The sequence below is a fragment of the Scyliorhinus canicula genome, chromosome 17, assembly GCF_902713615.1.
Source record: "Scyliorhinus canicula chromosome 17, sScyCan1.1, whole genome shotgun sequence".
Classification (NCBI taxonomy): domain Eukaryota; kingdom Metazoa; phylum Chordata; class Chondrichthyes; order Carcharhiniformes; family Scyliorhinidae; genus Scyliorhinus; species Scyliorhinus canicula.
Window position 1 is genome coordinate 133,514,092 of NC_052162.1, and position 27,377 is coordinate 133,541,468.

Genomic DNA, 27,377 nt, shown 5'->3' on the forward strand with positions numbered 1-27,377 from the left:
TGTTAGACAGCCGGTGGGCAGTGAAATTAGCGGCAATGATTTGGATGCTGAAGGATAACTTTGCTGATCGCCGTGTCCGTTCTGATTCATTAACTTCTCTGTCAAAAGCTGGTGTGAATTTTATGTTTCTCTGTCAACTCACTGCTGAATTATCAGGCAAGCGGCTTCTTTTACCGCTAATGTTCACACGACTGTCTGAGGCTCAGGGGCAGTTCGAGAAATGTAAAGAGAGATATTGTGTAATGTGAGGAGTTTCTTCTTGTCCCCAGGCAGGAATTCCGGCGGGTTCAAGGCAGAATTATGATTTGCTTTTAATTTAACTTATTTGTTTTACAATTCTACTTGCACACTTTAAATAAAATCACTTTATTCATTCCCCGTATTTAGTTACAATTTGCCTGATAGAACATACAGTGCAGAAGGAGGCCATTCGGTCCATCGAGTCTACACCGACCTAATTAAGCCCTCACTTCCACCCGATCCCCGTAACCCAATAACCCTCCCAACGTTTTTGGACACGAAGGGCAATTTAGCATGGCCAATCCACCTAATCTGCACGTTTTTGGACTGTTGGAGGAAACCGGAGCACCCGGAGGAAACCCACACAAACACGGGGAGAACGTGCAGACTCCTCACAGACAGTGACCCCGCAGGGAATCGAACCTGGGACCCTGGCGCTGTGAAGCCACAGTGTTATCCACTTGTGCTACCCTGCTGCCCACCTAAATTATAAGTTATTGTTTTAATGGGATAAAGACCCGGAGTTGTTACAAATCAGACAGACAGACATCTTATTCCCTGTTAATATAATTTAACCTGTTTGTGTTCATCCCATTATGTTGAAGAGTAGAAATAAAGGTACTGAGTTTACAATGGAATTAACTTTTATTAACAGATGAGAAAATATGATTTCAGATTAGGATGATGAGATATATTACAATTAATCAATTCAGACAAACAAATATCCCGCTACAGATAAATGTCCACTTTTAATAATAACCTATAGTAATTCCCTGGGTCCATTCAGTTGGGGGTGTGGAAGGTGGGACGTGGGTCCAGTCGCCGCCTCCACCAGGGAATCAACAGGCGGCGCCTGGAAAGCCGCCCCCTTCTGCCGGGTATTTAAATGCCGCTCACTGGGACCCGAATCCAACAGTCCGGGAGCTGGTTTGTTCACTGAGTTCCTGACACAACCATTTCCCCCAAATGACCAGAAGGATGAGGTGGGCCATTTCTCTCAGTTTGTTGTTGACTTTCTTATCCCGTGAGTAGTTTTTATTGTCCAAGTCTCTCACTGTTACTGTCTCAGTGTTAGTCTCTCTCTGGAATGTTCCAGAGTCACCAATCATTTCACCAGCATTAATCCTCGGGCTTTTTGATATATTTTTACAGGTGTCCAGTCGGATGTTGTGTTGACTCAGCCGGAGGCAGAGACCGGGCGTCCCGGAGGCTCACTGAGACTGACCTGCAAAACCAGCGGGTTCAATCTCGGCAGCACCTGGATGAGCTGGGTCCGCCAGGTTCCCGGACAGGGGCTGGAGTGGTTGCTTTGGTACTATAGTTCATCCAGCACCATCTACTACGCGCCAGGGATTCAGGGCCGATTTACTCCGTCCAAAGACACTTCAAGCAACATCTTCGCTTTGGCAATGGCGAACCTAAAGACCGAAGACACCGCCATCTATTACTGTGCAAGAGAGTCACAGCGAGAGGAACCAGGGCTGGACCCGCACAATAACAGCTCGAGAGGGAATTCAGCAACTTGCACCTTAACCTGAAGGTCAGCACTTGATTCAAATCTAATATTAATGTCAGTGGTCAGAACCGGACCACGAGCCGCGTCTGACACAACTCAGACAGACAAATGTTCGCAGTAAAACCTAACAAACCTACCGATATCAATGTGACTGTGTTTATATGTAATGTCTCAGTTTCAGCAATTACTGACCTGAATATGATACTTGTTTTAATCTGTCTATAATATGGAGCAGAGCTTTATCCATTGTGTTTTGTAAACGGTTGAATAAATTGTAAATTAGATCAGAAGTAAACGTGCATTTGATGTGAATATTAAGTGGTAAGACTGTACAGAGAGTGAGTGCAGTTTTTGTGCGGGTGTCTGTCACTGTGACTACAGTGGGTCACAGTGCTGTGCACAGCGACATCCTCATACAAAAACCTCAGAGAAAGAGTCTGTTCAAATTGGTGATCAGCGCCACAGCAGGGTTATCAATGTAAATGAGTTATAAATAAAACAGAGTTTGGACGTAATATTAGTTTGCAAAAAGGTATTAAAATCCTCCACTTTATCTCTGTTGACCGACACGCGAAATGTGCACAGAAGGTTTAAAAGTGTTCCGATCATCTTTATAAATGTAATGACCAAGACAAGCTGAAATAGATTCGCTCTTGGAAGAGACAGAGTTAGGTTTTTGAGAGAGCAGTGAAATTCAATCTCTGTATTTTACAGTTAAGAGTCTGCCGCAGTATTTGACACGCTGTGTCTCACTGTGATAACTGGTTGGCACAGCAGTTACTGTCAATACAAAAAGCCCCTCAGCACTAATTAACTGAGGCTGGCTCAGTGCTCGCTTTTATAATCCAACTTTATTTACAGTGAAGCATTATTTATTTCCAGCACTGACAAAATAATAAGAATTAATCTGGAAAATTGGTGGTCGTTATTTAGTCACAGTTGGTGTTTTCAGTAACATTTCCATGTCTGTGAAATATAAAACATTCGGTCATTTATGAAGAGAGAACGGTATCCACAAATATTAATATAATTTCCTGAAAATTAATCGTGAATTTTCTTTGCCGTTAGTCGGTGAATATTTAAAATAATGGTGGATTTCTGTCTATTTTATGCAGGTGCAGTTATTGTATGGAGCTGCCCAGGGAATGTAACACTGTGACATCATGGACTACTGGGGACAGGGGACCATGGTGACGGTGACTGCAGGTAAGAACCATTCCGTCATTTACCAACTGTTTTACTTGAGTATTTGTTTTATATTTTTCTGCATTTTCAAAATCCATTCGTTCACTGAAATGTGTTTTGGTGGATCATGTATTGAGATGTTGTTGCAATGTTTCATTTGATTCTGCTGAAAGGGGGATATAGAATCCCGCGGTTTCTTGACCGAAAGATGCTGCTGAGGGATTCAGTCCCTGTTTGCTGTGATTTGATGTTTATTTGCTGAGGATACTGTGTGGCGGGGTTAGTTTAAATACAGAACGTCTGTTTTTACGATGTTTAATCTCGGTTCTATCTAATGTCTGCAGTTTGTACCGTCTTCTGCACAAGTGTTTGAGATCTAACCCAATGTTAACAAAATGTGCTAAAGTTTCTCCATTATCTTATTGAATATGATCCGCTTACTGACAATGCTGATGTTATTATTCCACTTTTGTGTTTCGTTTAATTCTTCATTCATTTGATGACATGAGGGTTTGGTGCATTCTAGATTGAGATTTTCTTGCAATGTTGCATTTGGTTCTGTTGAAAGGGTTTGTAGAATTGAACTGCTTCTCTAAGTAACAAGTATACCGTTTTGGATACTTGTGGGGGGGACGACTTACCAGGGGTAAGCCATGGGGTACGGGCCTCTGGCACGGAGTCTGTCCCTGTTGCTCAGAAGGGAAGGGGGGAAAGGAGTAGAACATTAGTAATTGGGGACTCAATAGTCAGGGGCACAGATAGGAGATTTTGTGGGAGCGAGAGAGACTCACGTTTGGTATGTTGCCTCCCAGGTGCAAGGGTACGTGATGTCTCGGATCGTGTTTTCCGGGTCCTTAAGGGGGAGGGGGAGCAGCCCCAAGTCGTAGTCCACATTGGCACTAACGACATAGGTAGGAAAGGGGACAATGATGTCAGGCAGGCCTTTAGGGAGCTAGGATGGAAGCTCAGAGCGAGAACAAACAGAGTTGTTATCTCTGGGTTGTTGCCCGTGCCACGTGATAGTGAGATGAGGAATAGGGAGAGAGAGCAATTAAACACGTGGCTACAGGGATGGTGCAGGCGGGAGGGATTCAGATTTCTGGATAACTGGGGCTCTTTCTGGGGAAGGTGGGACCTCTATAGACAGGATGGTCTACACCTGAACCTGAGGGGCACCAATATCCTGGGGGGGAGATTTGTTAGTACTCTTTTGGGGGGGTTTAAACTAATTCAGCAGGGGCATGGGAACCTGGATTGTAGTTTTGGGGTGCGAGAGATTGAGAGTAGAGAGGTCAGGAGCACAGTTTTGACTTCGCAGGAGGGCGGCAGTGTTCAGGTCTGTGGTTTGAAGTGTGTCTATTTCAATGCCAGGAGTATACGAAATAAGGTAGGGGAACTGGCAGCATGGGTTGGTACCTGGGACTTCGATGTTGTGGCCATTTCAGAGACATGGATAGAGCAGGGACAGGAATGGTTGTTGCAGGTTCCGGGGTTTAGGTGCTTTAGTAAGGTCAGAGAAGGGGGCAAAAGAGGGGGAGGTGTGGCGCTGCTAGTCAAGGACAGTATTACGGTGGTAGAAAGGATGCAAGATGGGGACTCTTCTTCCGAGGTAGTATGGGCTGAGGTTAGAAACAGGAAAGGAGAGGTCACCCTGTTGGGAGTTTTCTATAGGCCACCTAATAGTTCTAGAGATGTAGAGGAAAGGATGGCGAAGATGATTCTGGAAAAGAGCGAAAGTAACAGGGTAGTTGTTATGGGAGACTTTAACTTTCCTAATATTGACTGGAAAAGATATAGTTCGAGTACATTGGATGGGTCGTTCTTTGTACAATGTGTGCAGGAGGGTTTTCTGACACAATATGTTGACAGGCCAACAAGAGGTGAGGCCACTTTGGATTTGGTTTTGGGTAATGAACCAGGCCAGGTGTTAGATCTGGAGGTAGGTGAACACTTTGGAGACAGTGACCACAATTCGGTGACCTTTACGTTAGTGATGGAAAGGGATAAGTATACCCCGCAGAGCAAGAGTTATAGCTGGGGGAAGGGCAATTATGATGCCATTAGACATGACTTAGGATGTGTTGGTTGGAGAAGTAGGCTGCAAGGGTTGGGCACACTGGATATGTGGAGCTTGTTCAAGGAACAGCTATTGCATGTTCTTGATAAGTACGTACCAGTCAGGCAGGGAGGAAGGGGTCGAGCGAGGGAACCGTGGTTTACCAAAGAAGTGGAATCTCTTGTTAAGAGGAAGAAGGAGGCCTATGTGAAGATGAGGCGTGAAGTTTCAGTTGGGGCGCTTGATAGTTACAAGGAAGCGAGGAAGGATCTAAAGAGAGAGCTGAGACGAGCAAGGAGGGGACATGAGAAGTCTTTGGCAGGTAGGATCAAGGAAAACCCAAAAGCTTTCTATAGGTATGTCAGGAATAAAAGAATGACTAGGGTAAGAGTAGGGCCAGTCAAGGACAGTGGTGGGAAGTTGTGTGTGGAGGCTGAGGAGATAAGCGAGATACTAAATGAATACTTTTCGTCAGTATTCACTCAAGAAAAAGATAATATTGTGGAGGAGAATGCTGAGACCCAGGCTATTAGAATAGATGGCATTGAGGTGCGTAGGGAAGAAGTGTTGGCAATTCTGGACAAGGTGAAAATAGATAAGTCCCCGGGGCCGGATGGGATTTATCCTAGGATTCTCTGGGAAGCCAGGGAAGAGATTGCTGAGCCTTTGGCTTTGATTTTTAGGTCATCATTGGCTACAGGAATAGTGCCAGAGGACTGGAGGATAGCAAATGTGGTCCCTTTGTTCAAGAAGGGGAGTAGAGATAACCCCTGTAACTATAGGCCGGTGAGCCTAACGTCTGTGGTGGGTAAAGTCTTGGAGAGGATTATAAAAGATACGATTTATAATCATCTAGATAGGAATAATATGATTAGGGATAGTCAGCATGGTTTTGTGAAGGGTAGGTCATGCCTCACAAACCTTATCGAGTTCTTTGAGAAGGTGACTGAACAGGTAGACGAGGGTAGAGCAGTTGATGTGGTGTATATGGATTTCAGTAAAGCGTTTGATAAGGTTCCCCACGGTCGGCTATTGCAGAAAATACGGAGGCTGGGGATTGAGGGTGATTTAGAGATGTGGATCAGAAATTGGCTAGTTGAAAGAAGACAGAGAGTGGTAGTTGATGGGAAATGTTCAGAATGGAGTTCAGTTACGAGTGGCGTACCACAAGGATCTGTTCTGGGGCCGTTGCTGTTTGTCATTTTTATAAATGACCTAGAGGAGGGCGCAGAAGGATGGGTGAGTAAATTTGCAGACGACACTAAAGTCGGTGGAGTTGTAGACAGTGCGGAAGGATGTTGCAGGTTACAGAGGGACATAGATAAGCTGCAGAGCTGGGCTGAGAGGTGGCAAATGGAGTTTAATGTGGAGAAGTGTGAGGTGATTCACTTTGGAAAGAATAACAGGAATGCGGAATATTTGGCTAATGGTAAAATTCTTGGTAGTGTGGATGAGCAGAGGGATCTCGGTGTCCATGTACATAGATCCCTGAAAGTTGCCACCCAGGTTGATAGGGTTGTGAAGAAGGCCTATGGTGTGTTGGCCTTTATTGGTAGAGGGATTGAGTTCCGGAGCCATGAGGTCATGATGCAGCTGTACCAAACTCTGGTACGGCCGCATTTGGAGTATTGCGTACAGTTCTGGTCGCCTCATTATAGGAAGGACGTGGAAGCTTTGGAACGGGTGCAGAGGAGATTTACCAGGATGTTGCCTGGTATGGAGGGAAAATCTTATGAGGAAAGGCTGATGGACTTGAGGTTGTTTTCGTTAGAGAGAAGAAGGTTAAGAGGTGACTTAATAGAGGCATACAAAATGATCAGAGGGTTAGATAGGGTGGACAGCGAGAGCCTTCTCCCGCGGATGGAGGTGGCTAGCACGAGGGGACATAGCCTTAAATTGAGGGGTAATAGATATAGGACAGAGGTCAGAGGTGGGTTTTTTACGCAAAGAGTGGTGAGGCCGTGGAATGCCCTACATGCAACAGTAGTGAACTCGCCAACATTGAGGGCATTTAAAAATTTATTGGATAAGCATATGGATGATAAGGGCATAGTGTAGTTAGATGGCCTTTAGTTTTTTTTTTCCATGTCGGTGCAACATCGAGGGCCGAAGGGCCTGTACTGCGCTGTATCGTTCTATGTTCTATGTTCTATGTTCTATGGTGTTTCACTCCTTCGGTGATGTGTTTTCGTGTTTTTCTGCTGAGGAATGTTTTTGGGTGACTTTGTGTAGAAAAGTTTGTGAAACGGTTTGGCGTGTCTGTATTGTTTCAACTCGGTGACGCTGAGCGGTTACACGGTTTGCGATTGAATGCAGAGTATACCGAGTGTTGGAAACTGCTTGGTGCAGGCTTGTAGGGAGAGAACAGGGAGGCTGTTTCTGCATCTTGAAAAAAAAGTGAAAATTGCAGATTAAACTAAGCCACGTTCTACGACAAAGCCTTTCCGAGCACAGGTTGTTGCTGCAATCACAGTTTGCCGTTTGTGCAATGTTTAATCTCCGTGACATCTGATGGTTGCAGCTTTTACCATCTCCTGCAAACATTAAAAACATTTAAATCTGTTTGAAAAATGACTCAATATGAAAAAATTGGTAAAGTTCCAATAATTCTTTGTTGTTTATATTCCAGCTCCTCACAATGCTATTGCTGTTATTCCACATTTCTGTTTAGTTTAATAATTCATACATTTGGCGACGAGCTGATTTGCTGGATATTTATATTTTCTTGCAATATTAAGTTTGATCCAGTTCGATGTAGAATTGAGCTGTTTCTCCATTAACGGGTTTCAGTCCTTCATTGATGTGATTTTGTGTTTTGTTCTTCTGAGGAGATTGTGTATCTGGGTGACTTTAAATGTTTAAGATCTGTCAAACGGTTCAGCGTTTCTGCATTGTTTCTGCATTGTTTAAACTCGGTGACACTGAGCGGTTACACGTTTTCTGATTGAATGCAAGCAGTCTAGGCGTTTCAAAATGCTTGAAGGGCGATTGTCGGGAGAAAACAGCCAGGCTTAAGAAAATAATCTAATAAAGATATAGTGATGCATTTTGTAATTTTAACTGATGCTTCCAGATTAAACGAAATAATGACTGAAACGCCCATGCAGAACATAGTAACATTTATATAAAACAAACAATTGCAATGCGGTAATACAACTCCATATTAACCAAAGGTTATTTTATATTAATATAATTCATCATTAATCACCTTTCACAATCCTGCTGTGTTCTGCACGAGGTTGACATGGTCGGACAGGTTTCTAGGCTGGAAATACTTTGTAGTTCCAGTTATTCTATTATTTCAGTGCCGCTGCAACCATATTATACCTTCACTGTAATGCGTAGTTGGATAGCGAGGGAATTATCATGAAACTAATCTTAAACAGGTTTCTGAGATGTGGAAGTCGCTGCCAATCAAGGAATTGTTCCCATGATTTTATTTGTATTGTAGGAAAGTTCAGGTTGCACATGGCAAGAGATTGAAAAGTAAAAGCTTGAATGTCAAACCGATTTATTTATTTACAAAAGGTTAATAGTAGCTTTGCATTTTATAATGACATCCTGTCTCCCACGGCTGTGCTCTATACACGATAGGGTTATAGGAAGAACAGATGATAGGAAAGAAGGAATGATTATATCTCAGCTTTAGGCTTAAATTTTATTAAATGCTAAATTCAACAACAAATTACCCACTCCACTTGCTCATAATGGGTGAGTTCTGCAAATGATTTGAATAAATATTACTGAGCTGTTCCCGTTATATTCATTACTTTCTGAGAATAGATGGAGTTTATGATTTATCAATGTGTTCAGAAAGGTGCATATTTTACACATTTGTAGGTCGAATAGAGCAATTGGAGTAAAAAATAAAATAAAATGTGAATAGAGTCAAGTAAATGTTAAGATGTTTCCATCGAGTAATTTGGAGTTTATTGTTCAACGTTGTTTGATTGTCAGGTTGTTTTAATTAAATCCCAATTATTTCACAAAGCTCTGGGTAAAAACAAATTGCAGATGATTGAATACTATTTTTATTATATTTATTATTATAGTACAGATAATCTAATAAAAAAATAGCTGACAATTAACAATAACTTACAATTCAATATCAGTGAGAATTAATTCAGCATAAATGACCTCCTACAATTGAGTTGTATCCTGGCGTGCAATATCTCAAAGGTTTTAAAGAGTTTTAATAATATCTGAAATGAAGTTAGGAAACAATACATTTCTTTACACTGCTGTGTGCAGCTCAGTTCTTTTGCTGATTACATTATTTTGCCTTGATTCTTTTGCTGATTATATTTAGTTGTGTTTTTAGATCATATCAGTGGCTAATGTGAATATTTCCTGGTTTGTTTAATTATTGCCCTGTCACTGAGTCTCTGTTCCGTCATTAACCTACCCTGAATCTGTAATATTTAATCTGCTCATTTTCAGCAAAACTACTTTTTGCCCAATTGTCGAGATTTGCGATAGACGGAGGGAAATAGTTACAAGCCGAATGCAGTTTTGAAATTAATGTCAGTTTAATTTCAAATAAGTCACTAAATTATTGTTGTCGGAAGTTGACCATTGATAAATTAGAATCAAACAGTTTCATGAAATTGACAGATTGAACAGATCTATCTGCTGGAACTCGATTGTTGTCATTTGTGTCTGTTCAGTTTCTGTGCGCGCGGTCACTGTGCTGGGACCAGGAATCTTCCTGATTGGTTGTAAATCTTCGACTTCATTTTCCAGGATTTCAGGGAGTGCAATTTGATCAAGCCCTTCAATAAAACTTGTATATTTGTGGAATGTGGAAATTATACTTGATGTTTGACTGGGCGACTCAGAAAGGGGATTCCAAACCCAGATTGTGACAGTCAGAAAGAATTCAGCAACACCAGACAGGCTGGAGAAGGGGATTTGGGTGATTTTTAAGCAGTGATCTATTGGTCTTGGGAATTTTCGATTCGGCAATGCAGAGAGCGATTTATTGGGTTACATTCCGTGCTGTGGCCGTCCTTGATCTATTTAATGGATCAGTGGGGCGGAGAAATCCCTTTGCATTTTATTTTTAATCCTATCCTAGGATTCTGGAGGCGCTGGCAAGGCCAGATTTTATTATATATGCCTGAGGGTCCTTGGGAAAGTTTTGATGCGAAGCATCCTTGAATAGCTGCAGTCCATGTGGCGGAGGTATATCTGCAATATTGCTAGGGAGGGAGGTCCAGGATTTTGACTCGGCGACAGTGAAGGATTGGCAGTATATTTCCAAATCAGGATGGTGAGTGTCTTGAGAGGGAACTTGCAGGTTTTGGTGCACCCATACATCATCACAAACACACACATACTCTTGCTCTCTTACACACAGTCTCTCACATCCTCACACAAACTCATTCTCTCACACACATCATCACAATACTGTACTTCTTTCAAACATACACACGCAATCACAGACTCACAATCTCACTCTCAGACACACTGTGATGATCTCTCACACACATTCACTCACACGCGCTCTCACTCACACGCACTCTCTTTCACCAAATCTCTAACACACATTGCCTCACTCTCACACCCACTCTCAAGCACACAGACCCTCTCTCTCCCTAACATACATGCATAATCGCTCTTCACACGTAGCATTTTTTTCTTTCAGGCTCTCTCTCACACACATTCCCTCTTATACACATATACAATATCTCAGACGCACACAAACTCGCCAACACATTATTACTCTCTCACTCTCTCGCTCTCACGCACTCTCACACGTGCACACTGGCACATGCCCTCTCTCTCTCTCATGGACACTGTCTCATTCTCTCTCTCTGACAAACAATCTATCTCTCCCTTTCAGGCATGCAGTATCTTACACTCTCACACATTCTCTCTCTCTCTGACACACGCACTCTCTCATACACACATTCTTTCTCTCTCACACTCCCTCTCTATGGCAGACACACTATCTCAGACACACAGATCTCTCTCTCACACAGTCTCACATCCATAATCGCTCTTCAAACATAATCATTCCTTATTTCACATACACAATCCCAAACATACTATCTCTCTCCCTTTCTCTCACACACACTTCCACAGACACACACACGCACCCTGTCACACACACACATTCTCTCACCTGCTATCTCTCATGCACACTGTGTCACGTGTCTCTATCACACAATCTCTCTCTTTCGCACATGCACACTCTCATACACAAACACATACATACTCACACAAGCACTTATTTATCTCTCTCTCTCACACACACACACACACACTATCACTGGTACAGACATACCTCGTGAACACACTTTCTTTCACTCAAACTCGACATGTTCTTTGGCATACTCGATCACACGTTCTCAGAAACACACAAACGTGCCCCCACATTCTGTCTCTCTCTGACGCACGTGGTCTCTCTCTCACTGTCTGAGGTACACACTCACACGCTCTCTAATCTCTCACACACACTCATCATACACACACTACCTCGAACTCACGCACACAATCTGCCATTTACACACACTCTCACACACATTGCCTCTCTCACTCACACACAAAATCTCACACACACACATCCCCTCCCACACACTCACACAGAAACACTCCCTTGCACATTCTTTTATTCTCCCTCTAACACCTATCTCACATCCATACACGTACTCTGCCTATCTCTCTCTCTCACTCTCACACCCAGGAACACACATATATGTTCACACACACACACTCAGACGTGCAAAACAGCAACACACACACACACGCAAGGAAACACACACACACACACATATACACACACTCAGGACCAAACACACACTCAGCAACACACAAACAGAAACAGACACACACGCTCACAGACACACAGGACCACGCACACAGGGATACAGAGGGATACACACAAACACAGGAACACACACACACACACACGCGCACACTCAGGAACACCGAGGAACACGCACACGGGGATACACACATACAAGAACACACAGACAGCTGAGTGTGACTGTTCGTGACATCAAGGCAACATTTGAACCAGTGTTGCATCAAGGACCCCGAGCAAAACTGAAGTTTATGGGAATCGGGGGGAAATTCCCCGCTGGTTTGAGCCATACCGAGTGGAAAGGAAGATGGTTTCGGTTGTTGGAGGTCGATCATCTCAGTTCCAGGACATCACTGCAGGGGTTCCTCAGTGTCGGCCCCGCCATCTTTAGCTGCTTCAGCAATGACCTTCCAAAAGTCAGAAGTGGGGATTTTGGCTGATCATTGCACGATGTTCAGCACCATTCACGACTCCGCAGTTACTGAAGCAGTCCATTGCTAAATGCAGCAAGATCTGGACTATATCCAGGCTTGGGCTGACAAGGGAAAAGGAACATTCGTACCAGACAAGTACACGCAATGGACATCTCAAAGAAGCGAAGATTGAACGATCATGCCTTGTCATTCAATGGAATTACCATCGCTGAATCTCCTACGAACCATTGACCAGAAACTGAACTGGACTCGCCAAATACACTGTGTGGCTGTGACAACAGGTCAGAGACTCGGAATTCTGCAACAAAAACACCTCCTGACGCCCCAAAGCCTGTCCACCATCTGCAACACCAGGTTAAAGTCCAACAGGTTTGTTTGGAATCCCTAGCTTTCGGAGCTCAGCTCCTTCATCAGGTGACTCACCTGAGTAAGACTTCTTACTGTGCTCACCTTAGTCCAACGCCGGCATCTCCATATCACCATCTGCAAGGCACGGTTCAGGAGTGTGATGGAATGCTCCCCACTTGTCTGGATGAATGCAGCTCCAACGACACAAAAGTAGCCCGCTTCATTGGCACACCATCAACAACCACTCCCTCCCTCCACCACTGAGGAACACTGGCAGCAGTGTGTAACACCTACAACATGCCCTGCAGGAACTCGTCATGGCTCCTTCGACAGCAGCTTCCAAACTCACAACAGCACCATCTGCACAAGGACAGCAGACACATGGGAACATCACCAACTGGAATTCCTCCATCAAGCCTCTCACCATCGTGACCTCAAAATATCACATTGTTCCTTCACTGTCGATTATTCTAAATTCTGGAGCTGCCTCCCAAACACCACATGGACTGCAGTGGTAGAAGAATGAAGCTCACCGCCACCTTCTCAAGGGCAATGAGAGGTGGGAAATAAATGCTGGTTCAGCCAGAGACGTCTGCATCACAAGAATGAAGAAAACACTCTCTCTGACACAATATGACAATTTTACGGCCTGAAATTGCCATTTTCAAAATGAAAATCTATTAAGTTGCAGGAATGTTCATTGTTCCAGTTCCGAATTGTTTTCTACAAAATTAAATCACACCGACATTAAAGCAGCTGCCCAGTGATCTACACTGCTGTCTGACTTTACACAGCCCGTGTTACTGAAAGTATTAAAGCAGCTGCCCAGTGATCTACACTGCTGTCTGACTGTACACAGCCGGTGTTACTGACAGTATTAAAGCAGCTGCCCAGTGATCTACACTGCTGTCTGTCTGTACACAACCGGTGTTACTGAAAGTATTAAAGCAGCTGCCCAGTGATCTACACTGCTGTCTGACTTTACACAGCCGGTGTTACTGAAAGCTGATCAATGTGGAGAATCAGGACAGGATGGATGGAGAGGACGAGGAGGAGATGGGGGTGGTGGGGCCGAATGGAGGAGCCCCCAGCTCGGCTGTGGAAAACAGGCAATAGGAAGCTGAGCCTGAGCGGAAAATCATCCGGAGAAACATCGTCCTAATGGGTTGCGAGTACCTGGCAATGATCATCACGGTCACTCGCCCTCTCTCACCCTCACTACTACACCCTCACTCACACATTCTCACTCACTCATTATTTTTAAATGAATTTAGAGTACCCAATTCATTTTATCCACTTAAGGGGCAATTTAGCCTAGCCAATCCACCTAATCTGAACATCTTTGGGTTGTGGGGATGAAACCCACGCAAACACGGGGAGAATGTGCTAACTCCACACAGACAGTGAACCAGAGGCGGATTGAACCTGGGACCTCGACGCTGTGATGCAGCAGTGCTAACCACTGCGCCCCCATGCTGCACTTTTGACTCACTCCTACACACTCACTCACCCGCCGTCACTCACTCACACACCGTCACTCACTCACACACACTCACTCACTCACCCACCCTCACTCACCCTCACACACCCTCACTCAATCACTCACACACCCTCACTCACTCACTCACCCTCACACACTTATGCACACTCCCTCACTGACACGCCTTCACTCACTCTCACACCCTCACTCACAAACCCTCGCTCAATCACTCACACACCCTCACTCATACCCTCACACCCTTATACACACTCCCTCACTCACACACATTCACTCATTCACCCACCCTCACTCATCCACCCTCACTCAAACATCCTCACTCACACAAACTCACCACCCTCCCTGAATCTCCCTCACTCACCTCCTCTCCCTCACCCACCCTCACTCACACACCCTCACTCAATCACACACGCTTACTAACTCACCCAACCTCACTCATCCACCCTCACTCACACATCCTCACTCACACTCACTCTCACACACACTCACAACACTCCCCGTCTCTCCCTCACTCACCTCCTCTCCCTTACCCACCCTCTCACACACCCTCACTCACTCACACACCCTCACTAACTCACCCAACCTCACTCATCCACCTCACTCACACACCCTCACTCACACACCCTCACACACACTCACTCACACACACTCACGACACTCCCCGCATCTCCCTCACTCACCTACTCTCCCTCGCTCACCCTTACTCATTCACATACCCTCACTCACATACCCTCACTCACACACCCTCACTCACACACCCTCACTGACCCTCACTCAGACTCCCTCATACACACACCCTCACTCACACACCCTGATTCACCCACCCTAACACCCTCACTCACACACCCTCACTCACTCACACACCCTCACTCACTCACACACCCTCACTCACTCACACACCCTCACTCACTCACACACCCTCACTCACTTACTCACTCCCCTCACTCTCACAACCTCACTCACTCAAACAACCTCACTCACTATAACACCCTCACTCACCATCACTCTCTCACACTCATTGACTCACACTTGCTAGCCCAACCTAATTTGCTCACTCTCATTCACCCGCACTCATTCACACACCCTCACTCCAGCTTAGTCACTGACACTGATTCACTCACACACCCTCACTCAATCACCCTCATTCACGTACCCTCACTAACCCACCCACCCTCACTCAGCCACCCTCACTCACTCAGCCTCACACACCCACCCTCACGCATCCTGACTAACCCTCAGTCACACAACCTCACTCAGTCACCCTCACTCATTCACCCTCAGTCACACACCTTCACACTACCCTCATCACTCACCCTCATTCATCCTCACTCACTCACAAACCCTCACTCACTCTTCCTCGCTCACACACCCTTATTCACTCACCCACCCTCACTCTCTCAGCCTCATTCATTCACCTACCGACCTCACTCACCTTCATTCAGTAACCCACCCACGCACCCAACCTCACTCAGCTTAACACACCCACCCTCACATCCTCATTCAGACTCTCAGCTCAATCGATCACCCATCCTCACTCACTCACTCACTCACTCACCCACCCACCCTCACTTACTCACGCTCACTTACTCACGCTCAGTCACACACCTTCATATACTCACCCTCATTCACTTACCCTCACCCACCCACCCTCACTTACTCACGCTCAGTCACACATCTTCACACACTTACCCTCATTCACTTACCCTCACCAACCCATGCTCTCTCGTCCTCACTCACACTGCCCTCACTTGCTCACCCTCACTCACCCACCCACCCACCCTCACTTACTCATGCTCAGTCACACACCTTCACACACTCACCCTCATTCACTTACCCTCACCCACCCACCCTCACTTACTCACGCTCAGTCACACATCTTCACACACTCACCCTCATTCACTTACCCTCACCAACCCATGCTCTCTCGTCCTCACTCACACTGCCCTCACTTGCTCACCCTCACTCACCCACCCACCCACCCTCACTTACTCATGCTCAGTCACACACCTTCACACACTCACCCTCATTCACTTACCCTCACCCAGCCACCCACCCTCACTCACGCTCGGTCACACACCTTCACACACTCACCCTCATTCACTTACCCTCACTCACCCATGCTCACTCGCCCACACTCACACTGCCCTCACTTACTCACCCTCACTCACTCACCCACCCACCCTCGATTACCTTAATTCAGTAACTTACCCTCACTCAGTCACTCACCCTCACTAACACACTGACTCACCCACTCTCCCTCTCCCACTCTCATTCACTCAACCTCACTGACACCCTCACTCACTCACCTCACTCACTCACTCTCTCACTCTCACTCACTCAGCCATCCTCAGTAAACTACCCGAACTCAGCCCCACTCACCATCACTCGCCCATCCTCTCGCATTCACCCACTCTGACTCACTACCCTCACTCACACAGCCTCACTCACACACCCTGACTCACTACCCTCACTCACACAGTCTCACTCACACAGCCTCACTCACACAGCCTCACTCATCCACCCTCACTCACACATCCTCACTCACACTCACTCTCACACACACTCACAACACTCCCCGTCTCTCCCTCACTCACCTCCTCTCCCTTACCCACCCTCTCACACACCCTCACTCACTCACACACCCTCACTAACTCACCCAACCTCACTCATCCACCTCACTCACACACCCTCACTCACACACCCTCACACACACTCACTCACACACACTCACGACACTCCCCGCATCTCACTCACTCACCTACTCTCCCTCGCTCACCCTTACTCATTCACATACCCTCACTCACATACCCTCACTCACACACCCTCACTCACACACCCTCACTGACCCTCACTCAGACTCCCTCATACACACACCCTCACTCATACATCCTGATTCACCCACCCTAACACCCTCACTCACACACCCTCACTCACTCACACACCCTCACTCACTCACACACCCTCACTCACTCACACACCCTCACTCACTCACACACCCTCACTCACTTACTCACTCCCCTCACTCTCACAACCTCACTCACTCAAACAACCTCACTCACTATAACACCCTCACTCACCATCACTCTCTCACACTCATTGACTCACACTTGCTAGCCCAACCTAATTTGCTCACTCTCATTCACCCGCACTCATTCACACACCCTCACTCCAGCTTAGTCACTGACACTGATTCACTCACACACCCTCACTCAATCACCCTCATTCACGTACCCTCACTAACCCACCCACCCTCACTCAGCCACCCTCACTCACTCAGCCTCACACACCCACCCTCACGCATCCTGACTAACCCTCAGTCACACAACCTCACTCAGTCACCCTCACTCATTCACCCTCAGTCACACACCTTCACACTACCCTCATCACTCACCCTCATTCATCCTCACTCACTCACAAACCCTCACTCACTCTTCCTCGCTCACACACCCTTATTCACTCACCCACCCTCACTCTCTCAGCCTCATTCATTCACCTACCGACCTCACTCACCTTCATTCAGTAACCCACCCACGCACCCAACCTCACTCAGCTTAACACACCCACCCTCACATCCTCATTCAGACTCTCAGCTCAATCAATCACCCATCGTCACTCACTCACTCACTCACTCACCCACCCACCCTCACTTACTCACGCTCACTTACTCACGCTCAGTCACACACCTTCATATACTCACCCTCATTCACTTACCCTCACCCACCCACCCTCACTTACTCACGCTCAGTCACACATCTTCACACACTCACCCTCATTCACTTACCCTCACCAACCCATGCTCTCTCGTCCTCACTCACACTGCCCTCACTTGCTCACCCTCACTCACCCACCCACCCACCCTCACTTACTCATGCTCAGTCACACACCTTCACACACTCACCCTCATTCACTTACCCTCACCCACCCACCCTCACTTACTCACGCTCAGTCACACATCTTCACACACTCACCCTCATTCACTTACCCTCACCAACCCATGCTCTCTCGTCCTCACTCACACTGCCCTCACTTGCTCACCCTCACTCACCCACCCACCCACCCTCACTTACTCATGCTCAGTCACACACCTTCACACACTCACCCTCATTCACTTACCCTCACCCAGCCACCCACCCTCACTCACGCTCGGTCACACACCTTCACACACTCACCCTCATTCACTTACCCTCACTCACCCATGCTCACTCGCCCACACTCACACTGCCCTCACTTACTCACCCTCACTCACTCACCCACCCACCCTCGATTACCTTCATTCAGTAACTTACCCTCACTCAGTCACTCACCCTCACTAACACACTGACTCACCCACTCTCCCTTTCCCACTCTCATTCACTCAACCTCACTGACACCCTCACTCACTCACCTCACTCACTCACTCTCTCACTCTCACTCACTCAGCCATCCTCAGTAAACTACCCGAACTCAGCCCCACTCACCATCACTCGCCCATCCTCTCGCATTCACCCACTCTGACTCACTACCCTCACTCACACAGCCTCACTCACACACCCTGACTCACTACCCTCACTCACACAGTCTCACTCACACAGCCTCACTCACACAGCCTCACTCACCCACCCTCACTCACACACCCTCACTCACACACCCTCACTCACACACCCTCACTCACACAGCCTCACTCACACAGCCTCACTCACACACCCTCACTCACACACCCTCACTCACACAGCCTCACTCACACACCCTCACTCACACACCCTCACTCACACAGCCTCACTCACACACCCTCACTCACACACCCTCACTCACTCAGCCTCACTCACACAGCCTCACTCACACACCCTCACTCATGTTCCCTCATACAGCCTCCATCAGCCACCCTCACACACACTCATGCACCCACCCTCTTTCACCCACTCTCACTCACCCTCACTCAATCACCCTCACTCAATCACCCCCACTCAATCACCATCACTCAATCACCCCCACTCAATCACCCTCACTCAATCACCCTCCCTCAATCACCCTCACTCAATCACCCTCACTCAATCACCCTCACTCAATCACCCTCACTCAATCACCGTCACTCAATCACCATCACTCAACCACCCTCACTCCTTCACCCTCACTCATTCAACCTCACTCATTCAACCTCACTAATCCACTTTCATTCATTCACCCTCACTCACCCACCCTCATTCAGTCACCTTTGCTCTCACGTTCACTGCACACCTTCACTCACAAACTCACCCACCCAGCCTCACTCAGCCAGCCTCACTTATTCTCGACCTCTCACTCACTGTCCCTCACCCATCCAGACCCATTCACCCTCAGTGACATACCCTCACCCATTTACCCTCACTCCATCAACCACCCATTCTCTCCCACTCATCCACACTCCAACCGTTATTCAGGTACCCACTCACCCGCACTCACTCTCCTACCCTCATTCACTCACCCACACTCACACTCCTACCCTCATTCAGTTACTCACTCATCCACACTCACTCTCCTACCCTCACTCAGTTACTGACTCACCCGCACTCACACTCCTACCCTCACTCAGTTACTCACTCACCCGCACTCACTCTCCTACCCTCACTCAGTTACTCACTCATCCACACTCACTCTCCTACCCTCACTCAGTTACTGACTCACCCGCACTCACACTCCTACCCTCACTCAGTTACTCACTCACCCACACTCACTCTCCTACCCTCACTCAGTTACTCACTCACCCGCACTCACTCTCCTACCCTCACTCAGTTACTCACTCACCCACACTCACTCTCCTACCCTCACTCAGTTACTCACTCACTCGCATTCAATCTCCTACCCTCACTCACTCACCCACACTCACCCTCCTACCCTCACTCACTTACTCACTCATCCTCTCTCACTGATGCTCAGGAAATGGGTAAGGGAGCATCTGCAACGGAGGAGGAATAGAGAACTGGAGCGAAACTGATGACGAGTGGCGCCCGAATGTGGCTGCATAACACGGGAGTGGCGGGAGCCGGGGGAAAGGGGCAGAGAGCCGGGGGAAAGGGGCAGAGAACCTGGAAAAGGGGCAGAGAGCCGGGGGAAAGGGGCAGAGAGCCGGGGGAAGAGGCAGAGAGCCGGGGGAAGGGGCAGAGAGCCGGGGGAAGGAGCAGAGAGTCGGGGGAAGGGGCAGGGAGCCGGGGGAAGGTGCAGAGAGCCGGGGGAAGGTGCAGAGAGCCGGGGGAAAGGAGCAGAAAGCCGGGGGAAGGAGCAGAGAGCCGGGGAAAGTGCAGAGAGCCGGGGGAAGGAGCAGAGAGCTGGGGAAGGTGCAGAGAGCCGGGGGAAGGAGCAGAGAGCCGGGGGAGGAGCAGAGAGCCGGGGGAAGGAGCAGAGAGCCGGGAGAATGCGCAGAGAGCCGGGGGAGAGCCGGGGGAAGGAGCAGAGAGCCGGGGGATGGAGCAGAGAGCCGGGGGTTGTGTGGAGAAAGGGAGGGGGGGGGGGGGGGGGGTTGCGGCGGGGATGCAGAGAGGCGGGGGACGGCGCAGAGAGCCGGGGGAAGGAGCAGAGAGCCGGGAGAATGTGCAGGGAGCCGGGGGAAGTGCAGGGAGCCGGGGGAAGGAGCAGAGAGCCGGGGGAAGGAGCAGAGAGTCGGGGGAAGGTGCAGAGAGCCGGGGAAGGAGCAGAAAGCCGGGGGAAGGAGCAGAGAGCCGGAAGAAATTCCATGGAGTGGGTCATAAGCGATAAGAATCGGGGTAAAGCGCACTGTGCTGGTGAAAAGCTCAGAAAGCCCGCACAAAGTGCCAGGAACCGGGAAAGGCACAAAGAACTGGGAAAAGTGCAAGCACACATGGGCAAAGCGCAAAGAGCAGGAAGAAAATGCGGAGTCGAGAGAAAGTTGAGAGATGAAGAGGAAAGCGCAGAGCGCCGTGAAAAAGAGCAGAGCTGAAAGAAAGTGAAGGGACCAGGAGAAAGGTACAGAAATCCAGCGGGAACCGTAGAGAGATGGGGGACCGCACAGGGAGCGCGGGGCAGGGTGCGGGGGGATTGCAGACAGCCCGGTCTCAGTGACAGGCGGAATGTGAAATTAACTGCACTATCAACACAGGCAGGAGGATGGGGGAGGAGACTCGACAGACCGAATGGCCGCCTCCCGCTGTTAATGTGCAGGATCCTAAAATTAGAGAATGTTGCAACTACTCAAATGTAGAGTTTTATTGTAATTAGATAAATGTGCATTCAGTTAGCTGGATTGTGACGTTCACAGCTCAGTTAGCTGGATTGTGACGTACACAGCTCAGTTAGCTGGATTGTGACGTACAGAGCTCAGTTAGCTGGATTGTGACGTACACAGCTCAGTTAGCTGGATTGTGACGTACACAGCTCAGTTAGCTGGATTGTGACGTACACAACTCAGTCAGCTGGATTGTGACGTACACAGCTCAGTCAGGTGGACTGTGACGTACACAGCTCAGTTAGCTGGATTGTGACGTGCACAGCTCAGTTAGCTGGATTGTGACGTACACAGCTCAGTTGGCTGGATTGTGACGTATACAGCTCAGTTCGCTGGACGGTTGGTTCATGATGAAGAGCGATCCCAGATGCGCAGGTTCAATTGCTGCACCGGCTGAGGTTATTCATAAAGACCCCCATTCTCAACCTTGTCCCTGGCCTGAGGTGTGGTGACCCTCAGGTTAAATCACCACCAGTTAGCTCTCAAAAGGAGAGGGCAGTCTCCGGGACTATGGGACATTACATTTTATTTAACATCATGGCTGACATAATGGGGAAAATCATCCGCTTTTCGCTTTCAATCCAAAGAAAATTACATCATTCAGATTATATCAAAATGTTGTTTTTTGCCAGGTGACATGGACGGAGAAAAATATGTAAGTTTCTAATGAGGGGCAAACAGGTGTTGGTTCTCAAATGATAGAACTAATAGAAGCTGAAATGTGGATGCGGCATTTATTCGGAAAATGTTTTGAATTGTTTGGTACCTGAATAAATACAATCCCAGAGTCTAACTTGTTGAATGGGCCATTCTCTCCCAGCGACACCGTCTCCGCCCACTCTCTACAGCCTGGTCTCCTCCTGTCAGCAACACAACACCGACGGCTCCGTCACCTTTGGCTGTTTAGCGATGGACTACACCCCAGAAATCACCAGCCTTACCTGGAAGAAAGATGGGCAGCTGATCAGCACTGGAGTTAAGAAATACCCGTCAGTGAGAAACAAGAAGGGAACCTACACCCTGAGCAGCCAATTAACCATCACCGAGTCAGAGGGGGGATGCAGCAACATCAGCTGTGAGGTTCGACACAGCGGCTCAGACAAGAGCATTGGAATGACATGTAAGTGATGTGGAATCTGAGAATCAGAAACCTATGATTACCATGTATATGGTCTTGGATATAACTAATTTTAATACTCTGCATATTCCTGATCCCTGGAAAGTCCAGCTTTGTGTCTATTGACCACACATTTTTTTAAAGCATATGAACTCATTTTGTTTATCAATTTCTTCTGCAAGAAATATCTAATTGTGTTTCTTGAAGGTCCCAGAATTTATGCTCCAAATGTTCTCCTCACCGTGAGTTCCAGTGAAGAAATCACAAGACAGAAATTTGCAACCATCGTCTGTTCAATTAACGATTTCCAGCCAAATTCAATCACGGTAAAGTGGCTGAAGAATGGACAACCCATGGGTTCAGGAATTGTCACCTCTTCCGCCTGTGAAGTGAACGGGAACTTCTCGGCGAGCAGTCGGCTGACAGTCTCCGCTGGGGAATGGTTCAGCAAAGCGGTCTATACCTGCCAGATCACTCATCAAGAGGTCATCCACAGTCGCAACATCACCGCGTCTGGTAAGAGACACAAACAGAGGAAACAGTAAATCATCCTGCACTCTGATGTTAATCCAAATCAGGAATTTATTAAATTTAGTACAAAGCACAGAACAAATTCTAATTTCATGCCATGTAGTTTGTGTTTCATTCTGATGTCAGTGCTGCACTTGGATGCTCACCTATCAGGATTTGATCAGTATAGAAATACATGCTTCCCTCTAATTTGAAGTCATTTAGTGAGTGAGCTGGACTTTATATGAGCTTTATCCTGAGACAGCTGATTATATTTGAGAGGCAGTGGGTGTCTGGAACCCTTTACTGATAACAGCTCCGAGGTAAAGTATTGGAAAGTTCATTCAACTTATTTATAAAGCAGCCTTCCGCAATTAGGTTTCTCAGTTCAGGACTACAATATTTGTATTGGGAATGCTGCAATACTAATTCATTAGAATGGCATCGGGGCTGATTGTATTTCACAATGAGAATAGTTTACACTGACCAAACTGGTTTTCCATTGTGTAGAGACGAATAAAGGCGATCATTAGAAGTTTCGAAGTTGATTTATTCCCATTTGGAGAATCCTCCTGTCCTGATTCTGAAGATGAAAAAAAATGAAAATGAAAATCGCTTATTGTCACGAGTAGGCTTCAATGAAGTTACTGTGAAAAGTCACTAGTCGCCACATTCCGGCGCCTGTTAGGAGAGGCTGGTACGGGAATTGAACCGTGCTGCCGGCCTGCCTTGGTCTGCATAAAATGCCAGCGATTTAGCCCAGTGTGCTAAACCAGCCCCTATGAAACTTGTGTTGATTTTCATGTTTTCATTCACAGATCCTTCCCTTTGCACTGTTGCCTCAGTAACAATACTGCCACCGCCAATAGAACAGGTCTTACTGGAGGCGACTGTAACCTTAACCTGCGTCATTTCGAATGCTCCTTATGGAGTCAATGTGTCCTGGAGTGAAGCGAAGAAGCCGCTGAAATCAGAGATTGCTGACCAGCCTGGGGCAGATACTGAGAGCGTGGTCAGCAAATTAAACATCTCGACACAAGCCTGGCTGAGTGGGGCTGTGTTTGACTGTGTGGCGAGCCATCAGGACCTGCCAACTCCTTTAAGAATTTCAATCCACAAAAAAATAGGTGAGCGGTGAGACTGAAGCAATAAGTGAGCCATTGTGTCTATTTCTAGTGTGAGCAGTGGTCAGTATTTAGCATTCAGTGTATTTATGGTCCATTCTGATTGGTAATTCCAGTAACTAAATACTCTGGGCATTGAGAGTTTAAGGGGGAAATTGATATGCAGATGAATGAACAATCAATTAAAATCAGTGATATTGGGTTTATATGGAGCGAGGCCATAGACCAGAAGACTTACGAGCAGATGTAGGCCATTGGGCCCATCAACACCAGTCCAGCCTTCAGTGAGATCCTGACTGATCTGATGTGATAATCTTCAATTCCTCTTTCCCGCCTTATCTCCAAATCTCTTGACGCCTTTACTGATTTAAAATGTGTCTCTCTCAACCTTGAACATACTGAATCTGGAGCAACACAGAATCTACAGCCCCCCTGCGTTAAATAATTCAACACCTTCACTGTCCTCTGAGAGAGGAAATTCCACCTCATCTCTGTCTGAAATGGGCGAACCCTCACTTTGTGATCATGCGCTCTGCTCCCAGACGCTCCCACAGAGGAAAATAACCTCTCAGCGTCTATCCGAAGAAGCTCCCTGAGAATCTTTCATGTCTCGATTAGGCCGCCTTCTTTCTTCTCAACTCCAACAAGTGCAACCCAGCCTACTTAACCTCTCCTCGTAGGAAAATCCCTTCATACTCGGGATCAACCTCGTGATCCTTCTCTGGAATGCCTTCAAAACCAATCTGTCTTCCTTAGATAAGGGCACCAAAACTGTTCAAAGTATACCAGTGTCGACTAACTAATGCCTTGTATAGTTTTAGCCAGACTGCCCCATGTTTATATTCTATTCCCTTTGAAATAAATGTCAACATTCAATTTGTCTCCATATTACCAGCAGAACTTGCTTTTTGTAGTTTCTGCACGAGGGCCCCCAATCCCCCCGTTTCTTCAGCTTTCTAAGTGTTTCTCCATCTAAATAACATTCCGTTATGTTCCTCCTCCTACCGAAGTGTCTAACCTCACATTTTCCTACATTATGTTCCATCTGCCAAGTTTTTGCTCAGTAACTTAAGCCGTCTCTGTCCCTCTCTAGATTTTCTGTAACCTCACCACTTGCCTTTATATTTTTGTCATCTGCAGCCGTGGGAATAGTACATTCATTTATTAAACACAGTTTTGAAATTTATGTATATTACATCTACTGGTCCCCCCTCTCTCTCGCCTTCTCCTTATCACCTCAAATAAGGGCAATAAATTTGTCAAGCACTGATTTCCCCTTCACGAAGCCGTGCTGACTCTGCTGATTATATTGTGTATTTCTAAATGCTCAGCTATTGGATCCGTTATAATGGACTCGAACCGTTTCCCACTGACAGATGTTAAGGTCACTGACCTATAGTTACCTGTTTTTGACTCCCTCCCTTTTGAATAAGGGTGTTACATTGGCAGTTTTCCAATCCTCTTGGGGTAAGGTGGGAGGAGTTTATACACCAGCACAGAACAGTTGGGCCGAATGGCCTGTTTCCCTGCTGCACACTTTCTGAAACTTTCGAATCCAATATCCGTAAATTCTCAGGGAAAAGGGTCGTGTCCACCTCTGCTCCGAGCTGGGAACCGGGACAGATCCCAAAGTGGGAAATGCAAACCTTTAAAATCCAACACAAAACATATTTCTCCCACATCTAACCCGCGGGTCCATTGTCTCCGGAATTCCCCATTTTATTGACATTTATTGTACATTTTCTGCAGATCCCAACCCGCGGGAACCGTCCGTCTCTGTCCTCCTGCCCTCGGCTGAAGACGTCTCCGCTCAGAGATTCGTCTCCCTCAGCTGCTTAGTGAGAGGTTTCTCCCCCCGAGAGATCTTCGTCAAGTGGACCGTCAATGACAAGCCGGTGAATCCCGGCAACTACAAGAACACCGAGGTGATGGCGGAGAACGGCAATAGCTCCTTCTTCATGTACAGCCTGTTATCCATTGCAGCGGAGGAGTGGGCCAGCGGCGCTTCTTACTCCTGTGTGGTGGGACATGAAGCCATCCCCTTGAAGATCATCAACAGAACGGTTGATAATTCCAGCGGTAAACCCAGTTTTGTGAACATTTCCCTCGCTCTGATGGACACCGTTAATTCATGTCAATGAGAATCTATTGGTTATATTTCGAACTAAAATAAAAATAATAAAGGTTGTTTCCTCCAATTGTGATTTAAATGTACAGCCGCCTAATTAGTGGTGCTTCCACTTTGCTGATATTAGATCTGCTCAATGAGACCCGGATTTCTACAGGTCTCGGCCCCAAGTCTGATACAATCAGTGCTCCCAGCTCAGATACACCCTGGGTTAGAGACAGAGCAAAGCTCATTCATTCCAGGATTCAGCAAAATATCTTCATTGTCTTTCCTCCCGCTGAGGAGAAATCATTTCAGACAAACAAACCCATCACATTTAGATCTCGGTGTTCCTGCTTCTCTGATTGTCCATCCCTTTTAAATTAATGTCAGTTTTAAGTTGCTCTATCACATCTAATGGGACCTGAATTGAGGGTCACACAAAAACATGGACCAACAATCCCCAGTCAAAGAGAGGGAAAAGTGAAATTGTTAATCCACTGTACCCCCACTTCCCCAACAGAGAGGGGGAGGGGCATTAGTTAATCCACTGTACCCCACCTCACCAACAGAGGGGGAGGGGCATTAGTTAATCCACTGTACCCCCACTTCCTCAACACAGAGAGGGGGAGGGGCATTAGTTAATCCACTGGACCCCCACTTCCCCAATAGAGAGAGGGGGAGAGGCATTAGTTAATCCACTGTACCCCCACTTCCCCAACTGAGAGAGGGGGAGAGGCATTAGTTAATCCACTGTACCCCCACTTCCCCAACAGAGAGAGGGGGAGGGGCTTTAGTTAATCCACTGTATCCCCACTTCCCCAACAGAGAGAGGGGGAGGGGCATTAGGTAATCCACTGTAACCCAATTCCACAACCAAGAGAGGAAGAGGGGCATTACTTCATGCACTGTACCCCGACTTCCCAGGCAAAGAAAGGGGGAGGGCCATTAGTTAACACACTGTACCTCCACTTCCCAGGCAAAGAGAGGGTGGTTTAGTTTACACACTGTGCCCCCACTTCCCCAGCAAAGAGAGGGGTGGGGCATTACTTAATGCATTGTACCCTCACTTCCCCAATAAAGAGAGCTAAGGGGCAATACTAACCCATTTTACCTCCACTTTCCCGACCAAAAGGGGGCCTCACGGTAGCATGGTGGTTAGCATCAATGCTTCACAGCTCCAGGGTCCCAGGTTCGATTCCCGGCTGGGTTACTGTCTGTGTGGAGTCTGCACGTCCT

At 47.2% G+C, this 27,377-nt stretch overlaps 1 gene segment (V, D, J or C); it reads left to right on the forward strand.

Annotated features, from left to right (window-relative positions):
- Positions 1 to 1,078: 1,078 nt before the first annotated feature.
- LOC119951147 lies at positions 1,079 to 26,229 on the forward strand. The segment is given in 7 exon segments: positions 1,079 to 1,264; positions 1,393 to 1,704; positions 2,921 to 2,962; positions 22,101 to 22,400; positions 22,605 to 22,913; positions 23,726 to 24,034; positions 25,781 to 26,229. Coding segments are annotated over 7 exon segments (1,722 nt in total).
- Positions 26,230 to 27,377: the final 1,148 nt, after the last annotated feature.